This window comes from Aedes aegypti, chromosome 1 (assembly GCF_002204515.2).
Source record: "Aedes aegypti strain LVP_AGWG chromosome 1, AaegL5.0 Primary Assembly, whole genome shotgun sequence".
Classification (NCBI taxonomy): domain Eukaryota; kingdom Metazoa; phylum Arthropoda; class Insecta; order Diptera; family Culicidae; genus Aedes; species Aedes aegypti.
The window spans coordinates 57415386-57441987 of record NC_035107.1 but is presented as its reverse complement, the minus strand read 5'-3'; the positions used below and the strand labels follow the sequence as shown (position 1 = coordinate 57441987).

The 26602-nt window shown below is 41.0% G+C and overlaps 1 protein-coding gene and 1 long non-coding RNA gene across 2 annotated transcripts; one reads left to right on the top strand and one right to left on the bottom strand.

Moving 5' to 3' along the window:
- Nucleotides 1-9730: 9730 nt before the first annotated feature.
- Nucleotides 9731-10235, bottom strand: LOC110674422. The gene is made up of 3 exons (XR_002498849.1): nucleotides 10160-10235; nucleotides 9977-10078; nucleotides 9731-9908 (listed from the first exon to the last, which is right to left on the bottom strand). It is a non-coding gene; the product is annotated as an uncharacterized LOC110674422 (long non-coding RNA).
- A 6036-nt stretch (nucleotides 10236-16271) lies between these two features.
- LOC5571978 (replication factor C subunit 5) lies at nucleotides 16272-17635 on the top strand. Its single transcript, XM_001660030.2, has 3 exons — nucleotides 16272-16497; nucleotides 16656-17321; nucleotides 17387-17635. Exons 1-3 carry the CDS (start codon nucleotides 16401-16403, stop codon nucleotides 17614-17616), a joined length of 993 nt encoding a protein of 330 aa, XP_001660080.1. The 5' UTR covers nucleotides 16272-16400; the 3' UTR covers nucleotides 17617-17635.
- The last annotated feature ends 8967 nt before the right edge of the window (nucleotides 17636-26602 follow it).

Sequence of the window (26602 nt, the reverse complement as noted above, 5' to 3'; positions counted from 1 at the left end):
TTGGATTGGATTTGGATTGGATTTGGATTGGATTTGGATTGGATTTGGATTGGATTTGGATTGGATTTGGATTGGATTTGGATTGGATTTGGATTGGATTTGGATTGGATTTGGATTGGATTTGGATTGGATTTGGATTGGATTGGATTTGGATTGGATTTGGATTGGATTTGGATTGGATTTGGATTGGATTTGGATTGGATTTGGATTGGATTTGGATTGGATTTGGATTGGATTTGGATTGGATTTGGATTGGATTTGGATTTGGATTGGATTTGGATTGGATTTGAATTGGATTTGGATTGGATTTGGATTGGATTTGGATTGGATTTGGATTAGATTTGGATTGAATTTGGATTGAATTTGGATTAGATTTGAATTGGATTTGGATTGGATTTGGATTAAATTTTAATTGGATTTGGAATGGATTTTGATTGGATTTGGATTGTACTTGGATTGGCTTTGGATTGGATTTGAATTAGATTGGATTGGAATTCGATTGGATTTCAATTGGATTTTGATTTGTATTGGATTTATATTGGAATCGAATTGGATTTGGATTGAAATTAGATTTGGAGTGAATTTGGATTGGATTTGGATTAGATTTGGATTGAAATGGGATTGGATTTGAATTTTAATAGGATTAGATGGTATTTGAAAATAGACTGAAACAAATTTAATTGATATTAAAAAAATGGGTTTGCATGTCAATGTGTATTTCAATCAAATTCAATTAATTTTGTAGTTGATTGGATTCAAATGGAAGAAACACAATATGGAAAAAAATAAAGCTTGGTGTAAAGTTGGTTAATTGATTGGTACTTTTGGTTTATAAATCAAAATAAAAGCTCTCATCGCTTCATAACTGTAATTACAGCTGAATCTAGAAACAAACGAACGAAGATATTTTGTATATCCTGAACTGAAATCTTTAAATAGAGTAGAAGGGGGGAATATTGTAGTAGATACTTCGAAGAACGAACATCGCATTCTGCGTTGGGGAAACACGGAACTTCGATTCAACACGTCCGGTCGAGCTAACATTAGCCAACAGAATCCCCTTCCTATGCCTTCTTGGTGACTTCGTACCTCTTCTAATGCTCGGTACCGATTCGAGATCGGTTTCCAACTTCGTTTTTTTTTTCGTTTCAAGTGAATCGCAAGCTCAACGAATGTCTCCCCAACGCAGAATGCGATGTTCGTTCTCTTCCGGAGAACCGAAGCCATCATCACATCCGCACACTATACACCCCACTTTCAACATCTAAAACCATACATAGACCGGCGTCGTCCCGAAGCCGACAGACTGGATAATTGCCTAGCCTCTCGCTTTCCACTCATGCCGAAGTATGCAACTCAACCCGAGCACCACCACATCTTCAAATCACATGTAAAAGCTATCGGAAAGTTTTTTTCGTTTTTTTCATTATAGCATTTTTTCGTTTCTTTCATTATAGCATGCTTCGATTGCACGTCAAACACGCTAAAATTGACTCTCATTTTTGGTATCAATAATCATTTTGATTCACCTAATATTTGATATAAACCCTTTATCTACTACAAAGGGAACTTGACTTTGCTACGGAAGCGAATGGAGAATAAGCTATAATTTACTATAAAACATTTCACTAAGATCTCCCAAAGTTTGTAATAGTATTTTTGAAATAGTGACGCGATCCCATAACATTTTGTCTGTAATTCACTTAACGCAGATGGAAGACCAGTTGTTCAAACTACCACCGTTCGAATGCGACAATGTTCCAATAACGGAGTTGCGCCAGTCATGGTTCGACTACAAGAGACAGTTCGAATACATCGCCGCTGCAATGGACAAGAAGAAGAAGAAAAAACTCAAGAGTATCTTTCTAGCGGTTGCTGGTCGTCAGCTTCAACGTATATACGAAAGTTTGCCGGAGGACAACCGTGAGACTGCCGATGGTGAGGATGATTCCGACAACGTCATGCGGCGGTTGGACAACTACTTCGCTCCAAAACGACACGATACCTTTGAGCGACACTCTTTCTGGACGCAGAAACCTATCGCCGGAGAAACTCTGGACAAATTCTTGCTCCGCGCCAAAGTTTTGGCAACGAAATGTCAATTTGGGACCACCGAAAAAGAAAGTCGAGATGCAGCCGTGATTGACAAGATTGTTATGCTTGCACCACCGGAACTACGACGCCAGATACTGGAGAAGCCTAACATAAACCTGGACGATCTGACGAATCTGGTCAACACTCATTTATCTATCCAACATCAGATTCGTGAGTTGAATCAACACGCAGGAAACAGCTTACAACCGACTCGTAGCAGTGCTTTTGTTAACAAGATATCACCGAAGAATGAAGACAAATCAGGATGGAAGCAGAATCATCAAGCTACCGAGTGTGGCAGGTGTGGCAACAAACTCCACAAGCCCGAAGAGCACTGTCCGGCAAAGAACGTTAAGTGTCACAATTGTGGTTATATCGGACACTTCGCCAAAAAGTGCCGATTCGATTCCAATAAAGGGAAAACCGAACAACCACGATCAATGAAGCGCAAATCTTCTGATCACCAAGATCATCACCGTTACAAAATGCCAAGAGTCAACGCCGTTGAAGCCAACGATTTTCCCGAACCACGTGCTGTGAAAGATGAAGCTGCATCTCAGAAATCATTCGTATATGCAATTAGCGATAACCACGACGAGATGGTCTGGTGCAAAGTTGGCGGTATACTCATCGAAATGATGATCGACTCGGGTAGTAAATATAATATTATCGATGAATTGACATGGCACTACATGCAGAACAGGAATGCTTTCGTGAAGAATGTGCGTCCATCGTCCAAACAGTTATCGGCTTATGCACAACAAAAACCCTTGGTAATCAGGTGTACCTTCGATGCCGAAATAGCGGTTGTCGAGGGTGGCGAACTCAGTTTTAACGCCACTTTTTACGTTGTAAAATGTGGAGAACATAATCTACTGGGTAGAGACACAGCGAAGCAGTTGGGAGTACTGTTGATTGGCTTGCCAAGCGTCATCAGCTCGGAGAATATCCAACACGTATCAGATAATGGTATTGATAAGTTCCCTGTAATTAAAGGTATCAATTAGTATTTATTTAATAAAGACGTTGTCTAACTTCTCCATACACACAGGCGTCAAAATACGTATAAATATCGATGACACTGTCACCCCCGTTGCGCAGCACGTTCGCCGAGTCCCAATAGCTCTTCGTCAACAAGTCGAAGATCAACTCGATAAGCTTTTGAAATTGGGAATCATCGAAAGGGTTAACGGTCCTAGCCCATGGGTATCTCCTGTTGTAATAGTTATCAAAGACAACGGTGATGTACGACTATGTATTGACATGCGTCGTGCGAACACTGCAATACGACGAGAATACCATATGATACCTACTCTAGATGATCTATTATCGAGGCTCAACGGAGCTAAATGGTTTTCCCGGCTCGATATTAAAGATGCTTACCACCAAGTAGAACTGCACGAGTCGAGCCGATTCATCACGACATTCATTACGCATCTTGGCATGTTCCGTTACACCAGATTAATGTTTGGAATATGCAGTGCGTCCGAGCATTTTCAGAGAATTGTCGAGCAACTACTGAGCAATTGTCCTAACTCCTTCAATTATCAAGACGATATTTTTATTCATGGGAAAACGGAAGCTGAGCACGACGCTGCCTTGCAGGACGTTTTACGCACGCTGGAAGACCATAATGTCGTACTAAATACCAAGAAGTGTAGATTCAAAGTAACGGAGACGGAGTTTCTGGGTCACGACATTTCCCAACAAGGCGTGAAACCAACGCACGACAAAATAATGGCAGTGCAACAGTTCAGATCACCCAGATCAGCGGAGGAAGTTCGCAGTTTTCTAGGACTTGTTGGTTACGTAGGTAGATTTATCCCCGACTTGGCTACTAAAACATTCGATCTTCGTCAACTAACTGTTACCGGACAGAGATTCGTGTGGACAACGAAGCATGATGTTGCATTCGACAATCTAAAACGAGCAGTATGTTCCGCTCCCATACTGGGATTCTTCGATGACAAGCGACGGACAAGAGTAATAGCAGATGCGTCACCCGTGGGTTTGGGAGCAGTTCTAATCCAGTTTGAAGACGAATGCGATGATAAGCCAATTGTGATTTCATATGCCAGCAAAAGTCTGTCTCCTACAGAGCGCAGGTACTGCCAAACAGAGAAGGAAGCCCTTGCTATTGTATGGAGTGTTGAAAAATTTCGTTTGTATCTGCTTGGAAGAGACTTTGAACTCGAAACCGATCACCGTCCCTTAACCGCAATTTTCAAGCCAACCTCACAGCCCCCCGGGCATATAGAAAGGTGGGTACTTAGACTGCAACCATTCAAATTCAGGATCATATATAGGCCTGGAAAACTAAACGTTGCAGACCCTCTTTCTCGGCTTTCTTCATCATCGGATAATCAAGAAATTGATAATTGCGATGATCAGATTTACATCCACGCGATCACGGACTCAGTTGCTGTCGATGTTTCAGAAATCAAAAGTGCGATAGATGAAGACCCCGAATTAGTTATTGTTAAAGACGCTTTGTTAACAGCAGTCTGGACGGATGAAGCAGTTAGAAATGGTGCTAAGAAGTACATCCCTTTTCAAAATGACCTCGCACTCCTCGAAGGCTACGTAATCCGTGGATGCAGGATTGTCGTTCCCAGAAGCTTACGCACAAGAATGCTGCAGCTCGCTCACGAAGGACATCCAGGTGAGACATTGATGATATCGCGCCTTCGAGACAGAGTTTGGTGGCCTGGAATGGATGAGGATGCAAGAAAAACAGTTAAAAGCTGTGAAGGATGCCGTCTGGTTAGTAGACCATCCGCACCTGAACCAATGCAACGACGTGCAATGCCGAATGAACCCTGGGTGGATGTAGCAATGGACTTTCTAGGACCATTACCATCAAATGAATACCTGCTGGTGATTGTCGATTATTATAGTCGATACAAGGAAGTGTGCACTATGAAGCGAATAACATCAGAGGAAACGATAAAACAAATCGAACCAATCTTCGTACGGCTAGGCTACCCAAGGACAATCACTCTAGACAACGGTCGGCAGTTTATCAGCACAGAGTTTGAAGACTATTGCCGCTCAAGAAATATAACGCTTAATCATACAGCCCCATATTGGCCACAAGCAAATGGCGAGGTTGAGAGACAAAACAGTTCTCTCCTTAAGCGACTTAAAATAAGTCATTCAATGGACCGGGATTGGAAAACGGATTTACTCCAGTACCTAATGATGTATAACACCACTGCACATTCAGTTACAGTACAGTACTGGAAAGGCACCTTCCGTTTTATTGCAAAATCGTTTGATCCGGTCTAAAATTCCGTCAATAGGTGATATAGAAACGGCCCCACCAGTCAGTTCTGAAGCCAGGGACCGTGATACTATTCTAAAATATAGAGGAAAAGAAAGGGAAGATATAAGACGACATGCAAAGCCATCAGATATACGCGAAGGAGACAACGTTTTGTTGAAGAATTTAGTATCAACAGGAAAACTTACTCCAACATTTGGTAGAACAGAGTACAACGTCATAGAGAAGAAAGGAAATCGTGTCAAAGTACTTGATCCCTTGTCCGGCGGTGTCCTAGAAAGAAACACGGCACATGTAAAAAAGATACCCAATTTGCAAACAGATTCTATCGAAGAGGCGACATCAAGCAGCGTTGATGATGTGACTAGCAACCCAGTACCCGATCGTGAACTAGAGTTGGTACAGCCCTCTCGTCCTTCCCGTTCGATGTCGCGGCCGGCATGGCAGCAAGATTATATTGTTAATTAACCGTGATCTGGATAAAAAGGGGAGATATGGTGAATTATGAACTGAGCCCAGCAGGCGTGGCGATGGGGATTCATTCGAGAACCATAGTCAGTTGTGTGTGGACGTTTATCTCTTTTGAAGTGCGCGAATTCTGTAATCGAATAAATCTTATTATACCAACTTGTTATCGTTATTTTGTGTAAAATACCACAGGGTCCTAAAGCACTGTCCCAATTTTAGTGCCAATCGCTTAAGTTTAGGCTAAAAACACATGTCTACTCAATTTTTTTTAATGTTTTCCGTTGGTTTAAGTCCAAAAAACATTTTTTCATGTTAAGATTTTCTTTAGATTTTGTCACACCCCTTGGCTTAAACTCAAGTTTTGGGTATATTTTGTTTTCCGTGTCCCTTACGAAATGTCAGATAGGAACAACCCCAGTGTTAAAACTAAAAGCCCTGTGGCGTTTTTGCCGATTAAGCGAACGTCAAACATGATCAAAAGTGTCAAGGTTCATTTATGGACCCAATTTTAAAATTAAAGTTTAAACATGATATAGCCGTTATTTGAGCGGGAAAAATTGCTAAAGTAGTTGAAGTAACATGCTCTTTCGTGTTGTTAAATAAAAACAAGATTTCATTAAAAATTTTAGGACCCAATTAGTGAAATCGTGCATCGGTCCATGGACCTATGCACGAGTTCACGAATTTGACGTTTGAGCGGTGCCGAATTCACTTGTTGCCATGGTCACGTAAATAACACGGCACCGCTCAAACGTCAAATAGTGAACTCGTGCATCGGTCCATGAACCTGTGCACGAGTTCACGAATTTGACGTTTGAGCGGTGCCGAATTCACTTGTTGCCATGGTTACGTAAATAACACGGCACCGCTCAAAAGTCAAATAGTGAACTCTTGCATCGGTCCATTGAAGATAGAAAAATGAGGAATTTGTATAGTTCAATCGCACAACATCAAAAATAGGAAAGTAATCTATAGCAGCTACATGGATTCAGACTAAAATAGCTAAATTTTCACACATTTTCATCGCTATCGAAAAGCGATGAAAATGTTCATTTTACCTGCACTATGTGGGTAAAACGAACAGCGGTTGGTGGTAAAATGAACACCATGCTAAGAACATGAGCAAAACGAAGATTTCTGAAAATTTTCATTGCCTCACCAAAAATACTTCCAATAATGATTGTAACCCATTCAAAAAGAATTCTAAAGGTATTAGATTTGACATCATATCATAACGATATTCACCTCCCTGAAAAACCTCAAGTCTTCCGAGCTAAAAGTTACATCAGTTCTAATTTTCAAACGTGGTTTTCTAAAATTTTAGTTTTCGTTGATATTTTTACTTCAATTGTCCTCCGTATCAACTCGGACACTCAGATTTATGCTCTAAATCGTCCGTATGTGATAAAAATTCATCGAAATATGTTTTTTCTCAGTAAAAGGCACGGTGTTCATTTTACCACCCCTGTTCATTTTACCACCATTTCCCCTACTCAAAATAAAGTACTTCTCCAAACACCTGGGAGGGAGAAACCGATACGAAATTCATGTACGTCAAGGTGAGCCGAGATTATTCTGTCACGAACTGTCACTGTGAGCCCAGATCTTAAACAATGGACAAACATGATAAAAGCGCGTAATTGATCTAAAAATATTTTTGCATTTTATCAAATGTGACAAAAAAAAAGAACTATTGAAAAGCTATTCATGCTTATGGACCAATGCACGAGTTCACTAATTTGACGTTTGAGTGGTGCCGAATTCACTGGTTGCCATGGTTACATAAATAACATGGCACTGCTAAAACGTCAAATAGTGAACCCGTGCATAGGTTCATTCAAAAGTAATGTCACGATAGCACCTTTTATTCTGATTGAATATAAAGTATTCTAATGCGTATAATTTTATTTTATTTTTTCCAATAAAAACAGAAATGAAATGCACGTGTAAACTTTGGCTCTTTTTCCATGTTTGTCCAGAACAATCGAAGGTACACAACAAAAGAAAACTAGTGATTTTCATCAAGTCTGCCTTGATTGTCGTTTACGGAGAAAAAAAATTGGTAAACACAACCAAATTTTAGTTATTTTCAAACTAAAGTTTGGGTTGAATTTTGCTCAAACAAAATCTTAGTTTATTGCAACCTTTAACGGTGGTTGATACAAACAAATTTCTTGGTTGTTTTTACCTCAACTTTCCATCTAGATTCAACCAAAATGTATTTGAAACAAACAAGAAAATGGTTGTTTCGTTTGACAGTTATGAAAACAACCAATGATTTAGTTTGTTTCAAACAAGAAATATTCGTTTGAAGATGCCAATTTTTAGTTTGTTATAAATTGATCTTTTGTTTGAATCAAACAAACTTGTTGTTTGTTGTTAGGTTTATTCTTTTCCTTTCTTTGATTTCAAGATTTGAAATAAGCCAAATCTGAGAGAGACTCGCAAAGATGAAAAATATCAACGTCTTATGCAGCCCAGATTCCGCTGTCACGAAACGTCAAATGCAGGCCATCGTTTCTATGGCTGAAAAAGTGAAAAGTATTGTATTCAAAATGAACTATTATTAAAAACTTCAGTCAGCGGAGCAGTTTTTCCAAAGATGCTGATAAATTTAAACACCCCCCCTAAGCACTGTTATAAGCGGTATATGAACTGTTAAACAGATTTGCAGTGCCTATTAGCATCATAAGGTATTTTCAAATGCTTCTAGGCACTGCAGACTTCAAGCCCTGAAATAAGCCGTATATGAGTATATAACACTATGTTACAGGGCTTGTAAACCCTGTGTCTATAAGCCAAATGCAACGGCTGTTAATGCTTATAAACGGCTTAATATCATGACGTTTATATCGAATGAAGCAAAACAGATTTCAACCAAAACAAAAAAGTGTTGAGCGATGATGCGAATTGGGAACATTTTTTTCCGATTAATAAATGCTACCCGAGAAATTAATGCGTGAGTAGAGGAAATGCTGGTGAAATGCCTTTGCTCAATATAGATTTTGATAATGAAGTGGGTTTGGAAGTTTCTTAACTAATGAGAGAAAGCGGGAAGAGAAAAAGTACAAAAAATAACGTGAAAGTAATTGCGGGGAAAGGAGATTTACCACGAGAAAACATATTCCATCAGCTATCTGGCCATTCTCATGTAGTAAGAAATGAATCCATGTCTAACTAACTACCTACACGATCTTGCTGGCATTACCATAGTATCTTAATCTTTCTTCTGCTGGATACTCTCAAAGGCTAAAGCAAATTTCCTTACTTTATATATGATGCTGGGCGATGTAAATTATTAATGAGTTGGTGGAGCAGTTGGGAAATGCAATGAAAATCGTCCGAAAGGAGCTTCAAATACATAAGTTCGAATCTGGAACAAGCAGCAAAAAAAAAACTCTGGAGAGGAGCATAGAAAGAAAAGTATGGTTCAGAAAATAAACAACTTTTTTTTTCTTTCCTTAGTCCGCGTGCTATAAAATTTTGACACATTTTATTTCAGTGACTCGGAACGAGTAGGCAGTTTATTAGCCGAATAATTCGCCAAAAGTGGCTTTATAGCAACCCTTAATTACGATATAGTTCCAATCAGCCCTGTTAGCCATGCTTTTAAATCGACTATAGAACCGACTTGAGACCGATTTATACGGCCTACTGGTTACTTGGGACAAGACTAGTTATTTATAATGTCTGCTACGTTTGCTGACATGAAATTTCACTCAAAATGCCGTTTATGCTTCGGTGTAATGCAAACGCAATAGTTTTTTTTTTTTGCTGAGATGGTCATGTGAGAGCTTGAACGGTTTGCGCAAAATTGATGTACACATAGAGTGGAATAAGAAAAAAAAACTCAGCAATCGCAGAAAAAGAAGACCGTCTCCACGAGTCTCGTCATAGAGCAAAATATCTTACTTCTTTATTTAGATTAATAAATTGTAAGGTTTATCCGCATTTCATATATTATGTTTTTGCTGTACATGGCCGCCAAAAGCTCCTCCTAACCGGAAAGGATTTTGACCACATCTTAGGCGCTCCGAAATTGGGTTTTTTCATTGATGGCGAACTGCAATCGAAGTTTAAAAATAGATTTAGATCATGGATAAGAGAGATGGTAATGTACAATATAAATACCATTCTATATTATGCATATTATGCATGGAATACAAGCGGATATTCTAGTCGTTTCTGTGAAATATGGCGTTGGTAGAAACTTTGACCATTTCGTTTTTCATGCTGTGAATAAGTGGTGAAAAACTATGAAATCAAAATCTACTTTATTAATTACACAAAACAACACATTGCGGTTCAACTTACTTGATTTACACTTTCAAACTGCGACAATAATTAACGAAAAATATAGGTTGAGCGGTGCCGTGTTATTAACGTGACCATGGCAACGAGTGAATTCGGCACCGCTCAAACGTCAAATTAGTGAACTCGTGCATCGGTCCATGGACTAATGCACGAGTTCATTATTTGACGTTTGAGCGGTGCCGTGTTATTTACGTGACCATGGAAACCAGTGAATTCGGCACCGCTCAAACGTCAAATTAGTGAACTGGTGCATCGGTCCATTGTGTCGCCAGCACTAAATTGAAGTTCGGGAGTCCAGACTTCCGACTTCCGAAGTTTTTTGACACTTGAATTTGGCAGCTACGTTATGATGAGAATGAACTTGTTTTGGATAGGGAAGTGAAGTCCGATTACAGTGCGCCGCCAACAGGCCTACAATGAAAACATTCTGCAAGCTCGATCAATGTGTTTCACACGTGAATTTTCACTAATTGTAAAACACATCAATCGATGGTGTGAAACAAGTCGCTATCGGCAATTCAAATGTAAAACACGTTACTTTACAAACTTTCGAAAAAAATTCTGTAAAACTTATTAGCGATTTCTTGATTTTTTTATACCAGGCACCCATTACGGGTGCACGGTTTCCCAAAAAATAACATGTTAAGAAACATGTCACGCGTGCATGGTAAATGTAAGTTCTTGTCATGTTTGACAAACAAGTTCTACTATGGACCAATGCAGAAGTTCACGAGTTTGACGTTTGAGCGGTGCCGAATTCACTCGTTTTCATGGTCACATGAATAACACGGCACCGCTCGAACGTCAACGAGTGAACTCGTGCATTGGTCCATGGACCGATGCACGAGTTCACTAATCTGACGTTTGAGCGGTGTCGAATTCACTCGTTGCCATGGCCACGTAAATAATAAGGCACCACTCAAACGTCAAAAAGTGAACTCGTGCACTGGTCCATAGTGATTGATATCGCAATTTCAAAACACGTTGAAATTGTATGTTAAAGCCTTTGCCATCGAACTAAAGTCAAACCACAGACAAACAGACGTAACACTTAGGCTGTGAACCGTTTCACCAGTTCGTTTAACTATTAGTTAAAATTTGACATTTCAATAGTCATTTTCCCCTCAAATGGTTAAATTGAACATCGCAGTCGACCCATTTGAGCTTTGACGGTCGAGTAGTTATTTCAGAACAAAGTTGACAGATGGTTAGTTATTCTCAAATACACGGGAGCAAAAAATTACTTTCGAACTGTCAAGTTTAACCATGCTCCAGAGAAGGGTTATTTCTAACCGGAGGGGAAATAACTATCGAGCTGTCAAATTTTAACTAAAAGTTAAACGAACTGGTGAAACGGTTCACAGCCTTAAAACAAATGTCGATTAAAATCATAGTCACGAGGACATGTACGCCCAATGCTAAAATTGGTGTGTTTGGCCGATAGGCCAAAAGATGCCCGAATAAAAAATACAATACAAAAACAATATAACGTATTGTAACAGTACCATTCAATATATTGGAAATACAATACAGTATATGTAAAATTACAATACAATTACAGTACAATATATTGTTTTGAACAGTTCACTGTATGGTATATGAGATTTTTGCAATATAATGTATGGGTGGTTAAAGGCCCAAACGCAATGATAGCGGAACGGCAACGGAATGCGGAACCGGTTCGCCAGCATGAATCACAACATCTCGACTGAGCTGACAACGAATGAAATTGGATCAACACTGAGTCGACAAGCTGATCATAGTTCATGCTGGCGAACCGGTTCCGCATTCCGTTGCCGTTCCGCTATCATTGCGTTTGGGCCTTAAGTATCGTAACAATACAAATATAGATATTTTCTCATACAAACATTTTGAAAATACAATACGATATAATGTTCATGTATTGTCTTGATTAGCAATTCGTGTATTGTTGTACAATACAAAAACAATTCAACGAACTGTATCATGGTTGCATTCGTCGTTACAGCTAATGTCAAGTGACTTCTAAAAAACTACTTATTTTAACTTTTTGAATACACCCACCATTTCTTGCTTTCTGAACTTGTTTTGTTTATTTCTTTCAGCAAAGCTACATAGAAAAACCTGACTTAATCCACCGATGGTGAGACTGAACCCTTCTTACATTTCCATACAGGTATGAGATAATTATTATTCATCATTCATTTGGAACCTTGTACCAGTACAGTGGGGATTCGCTCGTTGGGGTTCCGCTACATGGAATGACTTGATGGTTGGATGTTCGCTGGTTGGAAAATATTCCAACTAAAAGCACTCAAATGTCAACAGAAAATGTCAAACTGACTTTGACGTCTGAGTATCGTCGCTTTGAAGTCTCCATATATAGAACAAATGCGTATGTATATGTGCGTTTTGTGGCGATTTGCTGTCCAGATGCGTTCGTGTGGAGCATTTTCACCAGCTGTCAGTCTTTCCTACAAACGGGTCGGATTCGCTAGATGGAAGGCAGTCGTGTTCCAACCAGCGAATCCCCGGTGTATAACTAAACTTTAGAATGTTGTGACTATGTTCTATCTGCCCTAATAGTTTAATGGTTTGCAAAAAAGTCCAGGAAACTGCACGTCAAAAGGCGGATATCTAACTTTATTAGTTTTCATACGCTTATTATCATAGTTTAAGAGGGTCTATAAACCCATGTTGCCATCCTGTAAAATAATATCGAAAAATGTAAAATTGATGTCCTAAAATGATTTTGCCAGCGATTTTTTTAAGATTTATGTGCAGGTTTAAATTAAAATATTTATACCCTTTTTAGAGATTTTTGAAAATAATAATTTTTATCTCTGTAATTTATAATTCGATTGCTATATGATTGTGAATGATATCCGAGCTTTCAATCGACGAAAAAAGAGCTTAAATTGGATTAAAAATAGCTGAAAAATTGATCAAAATGTAAAAAATATGAATATATCAGAGAATTTTTTATTTCCAGTACTTTAGAAAATTCTTCCAATGATATCTCTGAAACTAGTGATCCGATTTCAATGAAAATTTGAAGGCTTGAATGTCAGAGCTTTCATTAGCCGATAAAAGAACTTAAATCGGTTCAAAAATAGCTGAGATATCGATCAAAATGCAGACAGTTGAAAATATTAGAATATGCTTTTTCTAGTACTTCACGATACTGTTTGAATCATAACTCTGTAACGAAATGTCCGATCGCAATGAAATTCAATAGCGTTCTATGGGAATGTTGTAGCTTTCTTTTAGAGCTAAAAGTGTTTAAATCGGTTGACAAACGGCTGAGATAATTGAGTGACATTTTTTGTAACACACACACACACATACACACACACATACACACACACATATACACACACATACACACACACGGACATGTGCTCAGTTCGTCGAGCTCTATCGATTGGTATATGAGACTTGGCCCTCCGGGCCTCGGATCAAAAGTCGGTTTTTCAAGCGATCTTTATACCCTTCTAATGGTTGTAAGAAGGGTAAAAAGCAACAGTTGTTTTACGCGAAAACAGGAATTTGACCAAAATTGTAAGGTATAAAACCAATTAAAAACAATACAATGTTCTGTTACAATATATTATATTGTTTTTGAATTGTATATCCAAACAAGAATAAAATTGCTTCGACATTCAATTACAATACGCTGTATTGTATCCAATACGTTATATTGTACATTAATGGTTTATTCCATTCACTGAATGATACGTTTTTATCCAGGTGGCGGTAGTGTGCAAACGTCAAACACGAACAAAAACGATGCGAGCGCTGCGGGTGGTGGATCGGCCACCTACCATATTTTTGAACCGACTGTTAAAAAGGTTGTCGATGGCCAATGATGAGAGTGTGACGTCTGTTTGTCTGTGGTCAAGCCTTAACAGAATTGGGTCCTAAAATTTTTAAAGAAGTCTTGTTTTTATTTAAAAAGACGAAAGATTATTTTACTATTATTAAAGGGTATTCGCAAACCACCGTGTAGTGAATTCGTGCATCGGTCCATGGACCTATGCACGGGTTCATTATTTGACGTTTTAGCGGTGCCGTGTTATTTATGTCACCATGGACCAATGCATGAGTTCACTATTTTGACGTTTAAGCGGTGCCGAATTCACTTGTTGCCATGGTCACGTAAATAACACGGCACCGCTCAAACGTCAAATAGTGAACTCGTGCATCGGTCCATGGACCAATGCACGAGTTCACTAATTTGACGTTTGAGCGGTGCCGAATTCACTCGTTGCCATAGTCACGTAAATAACACGGCACCGCTCAAACGTCAAATAGTGAACTCGTGCATCGGTCCATAGGCCAGGGGAAGTGGTTCACCTAGAGTGAATTTATGTCAGAGAAAAAGTAGATTTTGTATGAGAATTGACAGAAAAATGAATGACAAGTTCATCCACTTCTCCTGGCCTACACGCTCGTTCAAATCTACTCAAAAGAGAGTAACTTTGACTCACTTTTGAAGTTTCAAGTTAGCTGTCAAAAGTGAGTAACTTTATTTTATCAAAGTGAGTTACTTTTTACTCAATTATGAAAGAAACCGACCTTACTCACTTTTGAGTAAACATAAACATATTTGACTCACTTTGTAAACGTCAAAGACTTGTGAAAATTTCGCGCGCTCGAACTGACAAATCTTCCGTTGTGGTGAAATTTCTTCCGTCGACGTGATGTCAATAGAGATAGAAAACTATAGAGGACGAATGTCGCTGCTGTTCCCATTGTTCTCGCTCAGAAACATGTCGGGTACATAACTGTCAAACTGCATACGTTTTCGCGTTGACATTTATAGCCCCGCCTATCTCCGCCAGCAAAAGATGTTCCGACGGCGACGCCAGCGACATTCTTCTTCTATGGTTTATTATTTCTATTGTGATGTCAGACTGCTTTCAAAAACATTCGAGACAAAAGCCGAGCCGGCAGAGCAATGACAATTAGTTTGCTTGAAACTTCGCTTCGGAAGTCCAACCGGCGAATTCCAGATTAGTGCTGCGAAATCAATAATCCTGATCAAGTGAAGCGAGGTCGGAGTGAAAATTACCAAGTCCTGGTTTTGATCGAACAACCGCAAGAAAAAAAAAACTATAAACAGTAAGTTTTACCGTCGTACTTTTTATTGGACTAATTATCAATTCTTTACAGTCTAACTGGGAAGGCTACTGGCTCGGTCAAACTACATCCTTCATGACTTTCTTGAATCCCCCAAAGATTTATAACATTCGGGGAACCATTCCAGAACAGCAAAAATTTCAACACAAATATCATAATTTTGTTTTACTTTTTATCATGTATTTTCATATAGTTATGTAAGAGATAATGAATAAATGTTATGCTCTTTGTATATTTCTTCTGATTTTATGAATAACATAATACATTTATTTCCAAAAATATTATTTCCTGGAGTGAGTGACATCTACTCACTTTCGCAAATTTCAGATTAAACGAAGTGAGTAAGTGTTACTCCCATATTGACATTTTGACAATGTTACTCAAAAGTGAGTAGCGATGGTGTTACTCACTTTTGAGCAGTTCCACTTTGTTCCGAAGTGAGTCAAAATCTACTCACTTTTGAGTAGATCTAAACGAGCGTGTAGGGATCAATGCACGAGTTCACTATTTTGACGTTTGAGCGGTGCCGAATTCACTCGTTGCCATGGTCACGTAAATATGGATCAATGCATGCGTTCACTCGTTGACGTTTGAGCGGTGCCGTGTTATTTACGTGACCATGGCAACGAATGAATTCGGCACCGCTCAAACGTCAAATTGATGAACTCGTGCATTGGTCCATCACGGCACCGCTCAAACGACAGATAGTGAACTCGTGCATCGGTCCATGGAAACTAGTGAATGGACCGATGCACGAGTTCACTAATTTGACGTTTGAGCGGTGCCGAATTCACTGGTTGCTATGGTCCCATAAATAACACGGCACCGCTAAAACGTCAGATAGTGAACCCGTGCATAGGTCCATTCGGCACCGCTCAAACGTCAAATTAGTAAACTTGTGCATCGGTCCATACCCCCCCTGCACGACTCCCCGTGTGATTGGCCCTTTTGTAATGTGGCGCAAGTGTTCATTCTGAAATTCATTCTACTGACACATCGTTTGGCGCAAAACACTCGCAGTCAAAACATATCGGTCGTCCGGGCGCGTCTCGCAAGTTTTTGTAAAAGTTCGTAAAATTCAGACGATTCTCCAGTAAAAGTCTCGTAAATTTCTCCTAAAATGCTCAAGGACGGCAAATCAAATCTGCCGTGGGTGGAAAAGTATCGCCCGGCTACACTCAGCGATCTTATTTCTCACGAAGAAATCATCTCCACAAGTAAGTGCAACCAAGCCGAAATTCCGGCACAGTGCTCTTCAGACCGTTATTACGAAAAAAATCTGGCATGTCTGGTCAAAATTAAAAAAAAAATCAAACAATAAAAACCGTAGCCACCCATTTGCTAATCAAAAAACTTCCTTTTATTGCTCCGCCAGTCAACAAATTCATTCAAGAGGAACAGCTTCCACATCTGCTGTTCTATGGCCCTCCAGGAACAGGTAAAACCAGTACCATCCTGGCGTGCGCCCGGCAGCTCTACAAACCGCAATCCTTCAACCAGATGGTGCTGGAACTGAACGCTTCGGACGACCGCGGAATCAACATTGTCCGCAATCAGATCCTGAACTTTGCTTCGACGAGGACGATTTTCAGCGGCGGCTACAAGCTGATCATCCTGGACGAAGCCGACGCCATGACCAACGATGCCCAGAACGCCTTGAGGCGTATCATCGAGAAGTACACGGACAATGTGCGTTTCTGCATCATCTGCAACTACCTGAGCAAGATCATTCCGGCTCTGCAGTCCCGTTGCACCAGGTTTCGCTTTGCGCCACTCTCGCCGGATCAGATCCTGCCCCGGTTGGAGCACGTGATCGATGCCGAAGGGATCAAGGTATCGGACGATGGAAAGAAAGCGTTGATGACGCTGGCCGGGGGTGACATGCGGAAGGTTCTGAACGTGCTGCAGAGTACCTGGATGGCGTACAAGGACGTTACGGAGGACAACGTGTACACGTGCGTGGGCCATCCGCTGAAGATCGACATCACCAACATCGTGAACTGGTTGCTGAACGTCGAGAGCTTCAAGGAGACCTTTGAGAGTAAGTCGTTGCGGAAGAGTTTCTATGGGATTCCATCTGATGACTTGTATTCTTTTTTTTAACAGAAATCCAAGAACTGAAAACCAACAAGGGTCTCGCCCTGGAGGATATCCTGACGGAGATTCACCTGTATGTGCACAGGATGGAGCTACCGCCGAGGGTGATGTCCCAGCTGTTAATAAAAATGGCAGCCGTTGAGGAACGGTTGGCAGCCGGATGTGTGGAGAAGCCACAGATGGCGTCCCTGATTGCGGCGTTCCAGATTGCCCGGGATCAGGTCATCGTGGAAGCCTGAGGGTGAGTTAGAAAGATAAGGTAAGGCAAAAAGGTAGTTCTATGAATAAATGTTCGTTTTGTAATTAACATTTTGGCGATTTGTCGATGAAGTCGCTCGAGGGTAGAAGGGAAAGAACGCCGGATTTGCAAGGATGACATGTAGGTGGCAATTCTCTGCTTATTTATTTTAAATTTATTTCTCTCCTAGGGAATTGCTCTCTGGAATCCCTGAAAATGGGTGGCATGTTTCTTTTCGCTCTGGTGTTGTATGTTCAATCGAAGATGGCACGAAATAGCAAGCACTCCGCGAGCGTGTTGTACGGTTTTACCTAACAGTGCCACCCCATTGAGGCTCCTCAGTGCCCTAGTATACATACATATTTGGCGGGACAAGGTTACTAAGCAGTTGATCACGAGGATCTGGAATTGTATCCGGAAGATGGACGTCAGTGCCGTCCAGCGCTCTTGTGAGAGCATCACGACTAAGTTGTGTCGTACGGTTTTTTAGCGTTATCAAGCGAAACGATCTAGCTAGAACGATTCCTCGATCTTTCGTATGAAGCACTGGGGTTTCCGTAAAATACTATACACTTTTTCACTGCACTCCACGCGTAACACGTTCGATCCTGACCGCATCACCCGCCCCGCAGGAGCAAGCGTCGCAGTCAAAGGATCACACACTACTGCAAAACAGGGGAAAAAATTCTCCGGCAACGAAAATACGCGCGAACCCGTCAGCAAAATCAATCGGACGACGCAAAACCGAACTGTCCAGCTTGGGCTTCACGAAGCACTTACACCACTTACTTACTGGCGGCGACGGCAAATTCTAGTTTCCACAGAAGACGTAGCATTGGGTAAGCTATTTGAAATCGTTGGAGGACACTGTATCTATATGTGACGAAGACTGATGAAATGGACTCAGACGGAAGTCATGTAATGTGAGGAAGTAATGAAGTGTGATTGAATTGTCTATTCAGGCACATAGAATAATAAGCAGGCTTGGAAAAATAGGAGCATAGAAACCAAGTAACAATATTCTGTCAGTTATTGGTCTAATCTTGGCTCGCAAAGACGCTTTGAGTAAAGCGACCATCAAGTTATTACATTGACGTAGACGGTAGAGACGAGATAGTTTGAAATTATGGAACACCTTGTAAGTCTTATACAATATGGACCTATGCACGGATTCACTGTCTGACGTTTTAGCGGTGCCGTGTTATTTATGGGACCATGGCAACCAGTGAATTCGACACCGCTCAAACGTCACATTAGTGAACTCGTGCATCGGTCCATAGATATATAAAGAAATATAGATAAAATAAAATAGTAGTCTCCGACGGACATGGGCGGAGATGAAAGGCAAACGGTTTCTGATGGAAATAGACAGAACCGAGAAAGAATGGTCTCTGATGGACAAGGACAGAGTAACGGAAAATGGATTCTGACGGATATGGGTAGAATTCAAAAGCAAGTCTCTGATGAACACTGAGTTCATCTATAAGTATGAAAAAGAAATGTTGAGGGTTTTTGTTTTAAACTTTATTGGTATTATTCATAAAAAGCAGTTGAAATTGGTAAAAAAATAGCATAGAAGAAAAATCTCCAAAAGTGCTAGAGGCATAGAGAGCCACCAGAACCAGAACAACTTGAAATGGCCCGAAATTCGAATCTGCATGTTTGGTGTCGAAATCCGACGATCAATGTCGGACGGCACAGTTTATTGAAATCCGTGAAATCCATACCGAACGGCTGACTTACATGTGAATCGCCAAAGATTACATCTATGTTTAACTTCATGAGTAAACTGATCGTTCCGGAGTGTAAATCGTGTAAATCCAAATTTAATTTGGATAAGTAAGCATTAACTGCACCGAAAGAAAGTTTTAGTGCATCGCTGAACCTAATTAACGAGTTCGTTTTCAGTTATCTTAGCAATTTATCAAGAACATTCTAAGAATAACTTTATCAAAAATATAGGAGTTCTTACAAAGATCCTTGTAAAAAATTCAATAGAGGTTACTCTAGGATTTTCTTTCTTCATTCCTCGTGCACATTTTTAACAGTTTTCTCCGAAACAATCTGAAAAATACCTTGACGTTTCTCTGGAGACATTCCTGTATGAATGACTAGAGAAATTTTTTGAAGACCTCCTCGAGTAATTTAAAAAAAATGGAAGGATTTCTATGGAATGGAATGGAAGGGGCCCAGATAGCCGTAGCGGTAAACGAGCAAGACCAAGCTGCGGGTCGTGGGTTCGAATCCCACCAGTCGAGGATCTTTTTGGGTTGGAAATTTTCTCGACATCTCAGGGCATAGAGTATCTTCGTACCTGCCACACGATATACGCATGCAAAAATGGTCATTGGCATAGTGAGCTCTCAGTTAACAACTGTGGAAGTGCTCATAAGAACAGCTGAGAAGCAGGCTCTGTCCCAGTGGGGACGTAACGCCAGGAAGAAGAAGAAGAAAAATTTCATAATGCATAATGCATAATTGAAAAATGTCTGAAACAATCTTTGTATGGATTTTTTATGGAATCCTCAAAGTAATTTCTGTAAAAAAAAATCTAGATTGAATTTTTGAAGGTATTCTAAACGATTTTTTTTTGAAGAATTACTTAGAAAGTTCGTAATCCACAATAAAACGAGCAGCTACACTTGTAGTGTCACAAGGAATTGAAAAAAAGTCTTAGAAATAGTCTTTTAAAAATGTTTGTTCAACTTAGGAATCTAACTCTCATGTCGTGGTTCCTGTTAGGTTGCTTTTCGTATTCATAATTCATGTAAGTAAGACCTCGTTTTGGTTCGAAATTGTTCTCTCAAGTTCATATTTTCTTATTTTTGGGTTTTCCAATATGTCAATAACGAAAAAAATCAAAATGTTGTACAGAGAAACATTCTGGGCATGTCGCTGTTGTTCATAAATCTTAATTTCATTTCTAATGAAAGGTTATTTTTTCCTTATGATCGAATAGACTGGGGAATATCTGGCTTTGATGATTAAAAGCATTTTCAGATCAGTTGATAAACATTATTGTTTTTTGTGAGAATTAAGTAATAATCATCAATATTTTCGAATGGTTTTTCCTACGTTGCTTAAACGTTTAGAACAAAACAGATAGTTTTTAGAAAGGAAAAACACTTTTAAATTTGTCGTTACATTATTTCTTTCAAATAATTTCTTAGAGAATATATTTTTGGTCATCTAAAACTAACTATTCGTCGATCATTTATGTATTCTGGAGATTTTTTTTTAACCTCGATTTTTTTTTCAAGACCTGGAAAAACCTGGAAATATTAGGGAATTTCATTTCGGTAAACGAGTAGACACCTTGATTCAGCTCCAGGTCATATATTCTGTACCCTTTTGAATTCTCGGAATATCCGATGAAGATTCCTTCTGTTGATTTGGAGTCGAATTTCCTCCGCCTTTGTTATGGAACATGATACATTGCCTTTGATCCGAATACTTTGAGGTGTTGAAGATTCGGCTTCCTTTGGGACCACACCTGTTCTGGCGTAATTGCTTCCAGCCCTCTAGTTGGACATCGGTTGACTAAATAAGCTGCTGTCGAAACAGCCTCCGCCCAAAATTTCTTCGGTAGTCTAGCATCGGTTAACATCGATCTTGCTTTTTCAACGAGAGTCCGGTTCATTCGTTCCGCGGCTCCGTTTTGTTCGGGCTTGTACGGACACGATGTCTGATGAACAACTCCATCACGCTTCATACTGCTTCTCGTTCTCGAATTTACGAACTCTGTTCCGTTGTCGGTCCGCAGGATTTTCAGCTTCCGGCCAGATTGACGCTCCGCCATCGATTTGAAATCCTCGTACGCTTCGAACACTTGACCTTTCGCTTCCAAGAAGTACCATCAGTGCACCAGTATCCGCTCATGCTCCTATTTCCGCTCACTAGTGTAAAAATTGATTTTTAGTGTCAAAAACCAACATTTTTCGCACGGATATATTCTAGCAATATTAAGAATTTTCAAATTAAGTCGTCTGACATTATTTTCATTTGATAAAATAACTCTTTATATTGAAAACACAAGATCTCGTGAGCGGTTATTGGGTCACTAGGTTTTTTGTGTGTTCCAATAACCGCTCATGCAAAAAATTAAACAACATTTTAAAGAAATGTCGATTTTAGTATACAGCTTTCTTTATTGCAGTAGTAGGTATGGTTTGATCATAAAAAATATCAGGATAAATACCAAAATTCGAAATATTGCATTTTTTAATAAGTTTGTCGCGAAATCTGTTTACCGTGAGCGGAAATAGGAACACTTAGATGCAGTAACAAATACCATTAAATATTTTTTTATGAAAGTTTTTCAAAATATTTTTATTTTGCCGTTGATTACCTCTACTTGGAGCTACATTGTGACATACAAATAGTATTGATTGACACAATAGTTATTTTAAAATAAACATTTGAACACATAACTTCCCTTATATGAGCGGAATCTGGTGCACTGATGGTACACGAATACCTTTTTACTTGCATCGTCCGTAAAAGTAAGAAAATAATTGTCATTACTAAAAATAGCCTTTGAATGGTTCGACATTTTGAATGTCGACGTATTTTCTTAATCTTCTTTATTAGTATATCTTTTCACCGCAGGACAAGATTCGAAAATAGTTTTAAGTAAACGTCGTGCTTTCCCTCCTTATCCATGGATCGCATCATCGACCAAAGGTGACTCCCAGATCTTTTTCCTTCTTCACTAATAAACACCCTTACTTTGGTGATTGCGGAAATGCAGAGGTATTTTCGGTCTCTAGAAGCAACAATCATTACACCCTAACATTCCTTCCCCATCCCAACTGACTGTAAGGACTTGGCCGGCGCCGTTATTGATCAATAATATTAGATCTGCTAAAATTGCACTTCGAGAGTAAGCGGAAACTCCCATCCCTTATTCATTTGGATCTAAGTGCAATTCTTACCAGTTCCGATCAATCATGGAGTAGCAACCATTGACATGTACAGTCAGTCTATGCTATGCTATGCTAAAAATTACATTATTTTAATGTGGAAATATTGGATACAATCATAATGTACAAAGTCAAGTATGACCTTGGCCACGCCTATACGATCATCTAAAGTCTGAATTCACTTTGTACTGGAGTCTTGTAAAATATTACGGTTCATACAAAAATAAAAAAACGCTATAATCTTTCATAAAATAATGAAACAAAGTCTATAAATGAGAATAGAAATAAAAAAAAAACAGTAGAAATTTTTTTTCCCGATTTTAGCTTTTTCCCCATTTTGTCAACCCTAAATGCAACAAGGGGCTGACAAAATCGGGACATTACTGTATTCTAGCTGGAGACGATTGTCTAAAGTTACGGCATATGTTCAGCGACTCGTGGTTAACTTACGAGCCAAACAACAAGGATTACCTTTACGGCGAGGACTATTGTCAAGTGAATAACTGCGATTGGCTCAGTTATACCATTTTCGTCAAGCTCAATCAGATGTACCTATTCAGCGATGAATATATTACATCAAGCTAAAGAAACGGGAAGCCATCAGCGAACACAAGTGGAAAGCAGCAGTCGGATCTACAAAATGGGTCCATTCTTGGATGAAGATAGTGTTGAACAGCGGGGCTTCTAAGTGCCACTTCCTTTTTCCAGATGAAAAAGACCCGATCATACTTCCTGATGACCACTTGGTAATCAACCTTGTGCTAGCGGATTTCTACGAAAGATATCATCATCAGAATTATGCTGCAGTGGCTAACGAAGTTCGTCGACGATATTGTATTCCAAGGTTTCGCCAAACGCAAGATGAGATGCAGTTGTATGTGGTGTCGCAATCGTGATGCAAAACCTGCTCCACCAGAAATGGCCGAACTTCCAAAAGCTAGACTAGCTGCGTTTAGCCGACCGTTTTCCCACGTAGGCGTGGATTGTTTTGGGCCAATTGAAGTTATTGTGGGTTGAAAAGTCGAGAACTGACGTGTCTGACGTTTCGGGTTCTTCATATTGAGGTCGCTAACACTCTTAGCACAAGCTCATGTATGATCGTGTTGAACAATTTCATCGCAAGTCGGGAAATTCCTGTTTGCTTCAATGGACCAGTGCACGAGTTCACTAATTTGACGTTTGAGCGGTGCTGAATTCACTTGTTTCCATGGTCACGTAAATAACACGGCACCACTCAAACGTCAACGAGTGAACGCTTGCATTGGTCCATAGCGTCCTGGCCGTTAACCTAAGTAACCGTAGACAATGAATCAGAGCCAGCGCTAACCCCTAACCCCTGAAGGCCGGTTTGCTACTGACAAGAAAAGGAATCGCCTACCTCTATGCGTGGAAAATTTCTTCACAGAAATGGTCCAGAAAATCACAATTCTCTGATCTCAGTACGCAGTTGAGAAGAGATGTCATTTCAAAGGAGGCACTCTGTTGGAAATTTCTTGACCCATTCAGTGCGGGGTCCTCTTCTGTAGCTGCTATGCGCCTCCGAGTTGGTCGACCGACCGGTTCACGCAGATGCTGGACTGTATGACGACCGTGCTGACAGGGCGAAAGCCAGTAGTAATAGCGGGTGACTTCAATGCCTGGGCCGTGGAATGAGGAAGCCGTATCACGAACCAGCGAGGTCACTGCTAGAGGCACTGGCCATGCTAGATGTTGATCTGGCTAATGTTGGTACCAAAAGTACCTTTAGCCGAAACGGAGCGGAGTCGATTATCGACGTTACTTTTTGTAGTCCTGGCCTAACGAGTAGTTAGAACTGGAGGGTAGACAATGCCTACACTCACAGCAACCACCTGGTGGTTCGCTACAGTATCGACTACAACAACAGCAGGCCGCGGGTTGAGGAAGCGGCTAGGTCAAGGCCAAGCCCTCGTAGGTGGAAGACATCGTACTTCAATGACGAAGTACTTAGAGAGGCGCTCCGCCGTGAGCGTAACCTACTCGGCCTAAGCGGGGACGAACTGGTAGCGGTGCTGTCGCGTGCATGCGATGCGACCATGCCTAGAAAAGCCCACCCTAGGAATGGGAGACCACCGACGTATTGGTGGACTCAAGCAATCGCGAACCTGCGTCGTGCCTGCCTACGGGCCAGGAGACGGATGCAGCGTGCACGTACCGAGCAGGAGCGTGAAGAACGACGGGCGGTGTTCACCGCTGCCAAAGTCGCGCTGAAGTCCGAGATAAGGGCAAGCAAAAAGGCCTGCTTTGAGGGACTCTTTTTTTTTTTTTGTTTTTTTTTTTGTTTTTTTACAAGGGGGAAATCTGCAAACAGATCCCCTGAGAAGATAACTCAGGGAATGCGGGGATGACGCACCAACGACGACCCGCTAAAACCAGCCTATGCACTGTGCATGAACAATTCATTTAGAATTGCTCAAGTGGTGAACAGTGCATCGACATGACCCTTGGACTCAGACCCTCATCTCCCCGGAACCACCTTACGGTATTTCTTCGGGAAGGGACCAGTGCATATAGCACAACACGTGTAGCAGAAGTAGCCTAGGCAAACTGCTTCTCCTAGCCGACTTAAACAATGTTACAAGGGACCAGCCTCGGCAGGGCTAATCCTCTGCAGCCAACTCTTGGTCGGCGCGCCATAGACGCTGCAATTCTAACATAATGTGAGTGACAGCCGTAGTTACTGCATTCCAGCACTCGGCATCCGCACACATTCTCTCTATAATATTGTCGGGGGACGTGTCCCCTCCGCATGTAGTGAGCATGCGACCTCTCACAACAATGAAACGGGGGCAATCGAACACGACATGCTCCGCTGTTTCCTCTACACCAGCACAATTGGGGCACGCAGGAGATTCTGAGTGCCCGAACCTATGCAGGTACTGTCTATAGCAACCATGTCCTGACAGAAACTGCGTCAGGTGGAAGTTCACTTCCCCATGGCTTCTACCATACCAATCTGACACATTTGGTATTAGTCGATGGGTCCATCTACCCTTAGTGGAGTTATCCCATTCCTGCTGCCAGCTTCTGAGCGTTTCCTCTTTACACGTGTCGCGGACTCCTCTGGTACCCCTTTGGTTGAAGCATTGAACATCTTCCTTGATGATGAGCCCGATGGGCGTCATCCCGGCTATGATGCACACGGCCTCTTTAGATACCGTCCGGTATGCACTTGCTACTCTTAAGCACATTATCCTGTACGTGCTTTCCAACCGCTTTAGGTTTCTGTTCGTTCTAAGCGCTTTTGACCAGATTGGTCCTCCATACCTTAGTATGGATAGCGCCACGCTTGCCAGCAGCTTGCGTTTGCTGGCAATTACAGCAGAGCTGTTAGACATCATCCTCGAAAGCGCCGCTATAGCCGTAGATGCCCTTTTACAGGCATATTCAACGTGGCTAGCGAAGCTCAGCTTGTCATCGATCATTACCCCAAGATGCCTAAGGGATCGCTTGGACTCTATGGTGCAATCACCTACCGAGATAAGCGCCCGTTGCTCGGACTTGCGGTTGTTGACCACCACCACCTCAGTCTTGTGACGGGCCAGTCCTAGTTTCCTAGACTTCATCCATTCCTCAACCAGGGAAATAGAGTGCGCTGCTGTCAACTCTACTTCCTCCATCGATTCACCATAGAGGGACTCTGTCAGAGTGCCAACGCGAATCCGTGGAGTGATGCCTACAGGATCGTCGGCGTATAGACCGATATGCTTGATTGACACGGCGGGGAAGGCGCTCGAGAAGATCATCCTCAACAGACTGTTGAGGTACACCGAGGGTGTAAATGGTCTCTCAAGCAACCAGTTCGGCTTCCGGAAAGGGAGGTCCACCGTAGACGCTATTCTGACGATTAAGAAAACCGCTGAGATAGCACTCCAGCGTAAGAGGAGGGGTATTCGCTACTGCGCAGTAGTGACTCTGGATGTAAGGAACGCATTTAATAGTGTCAGTTGGGCGGCTCCTGCGTCTGGGGATACCCGAGTACCTGTACAAGATTCTCGGAAGTTACTTCCAGAATCGGGTATTAGTCTATGACACAGAGGTGGGTCG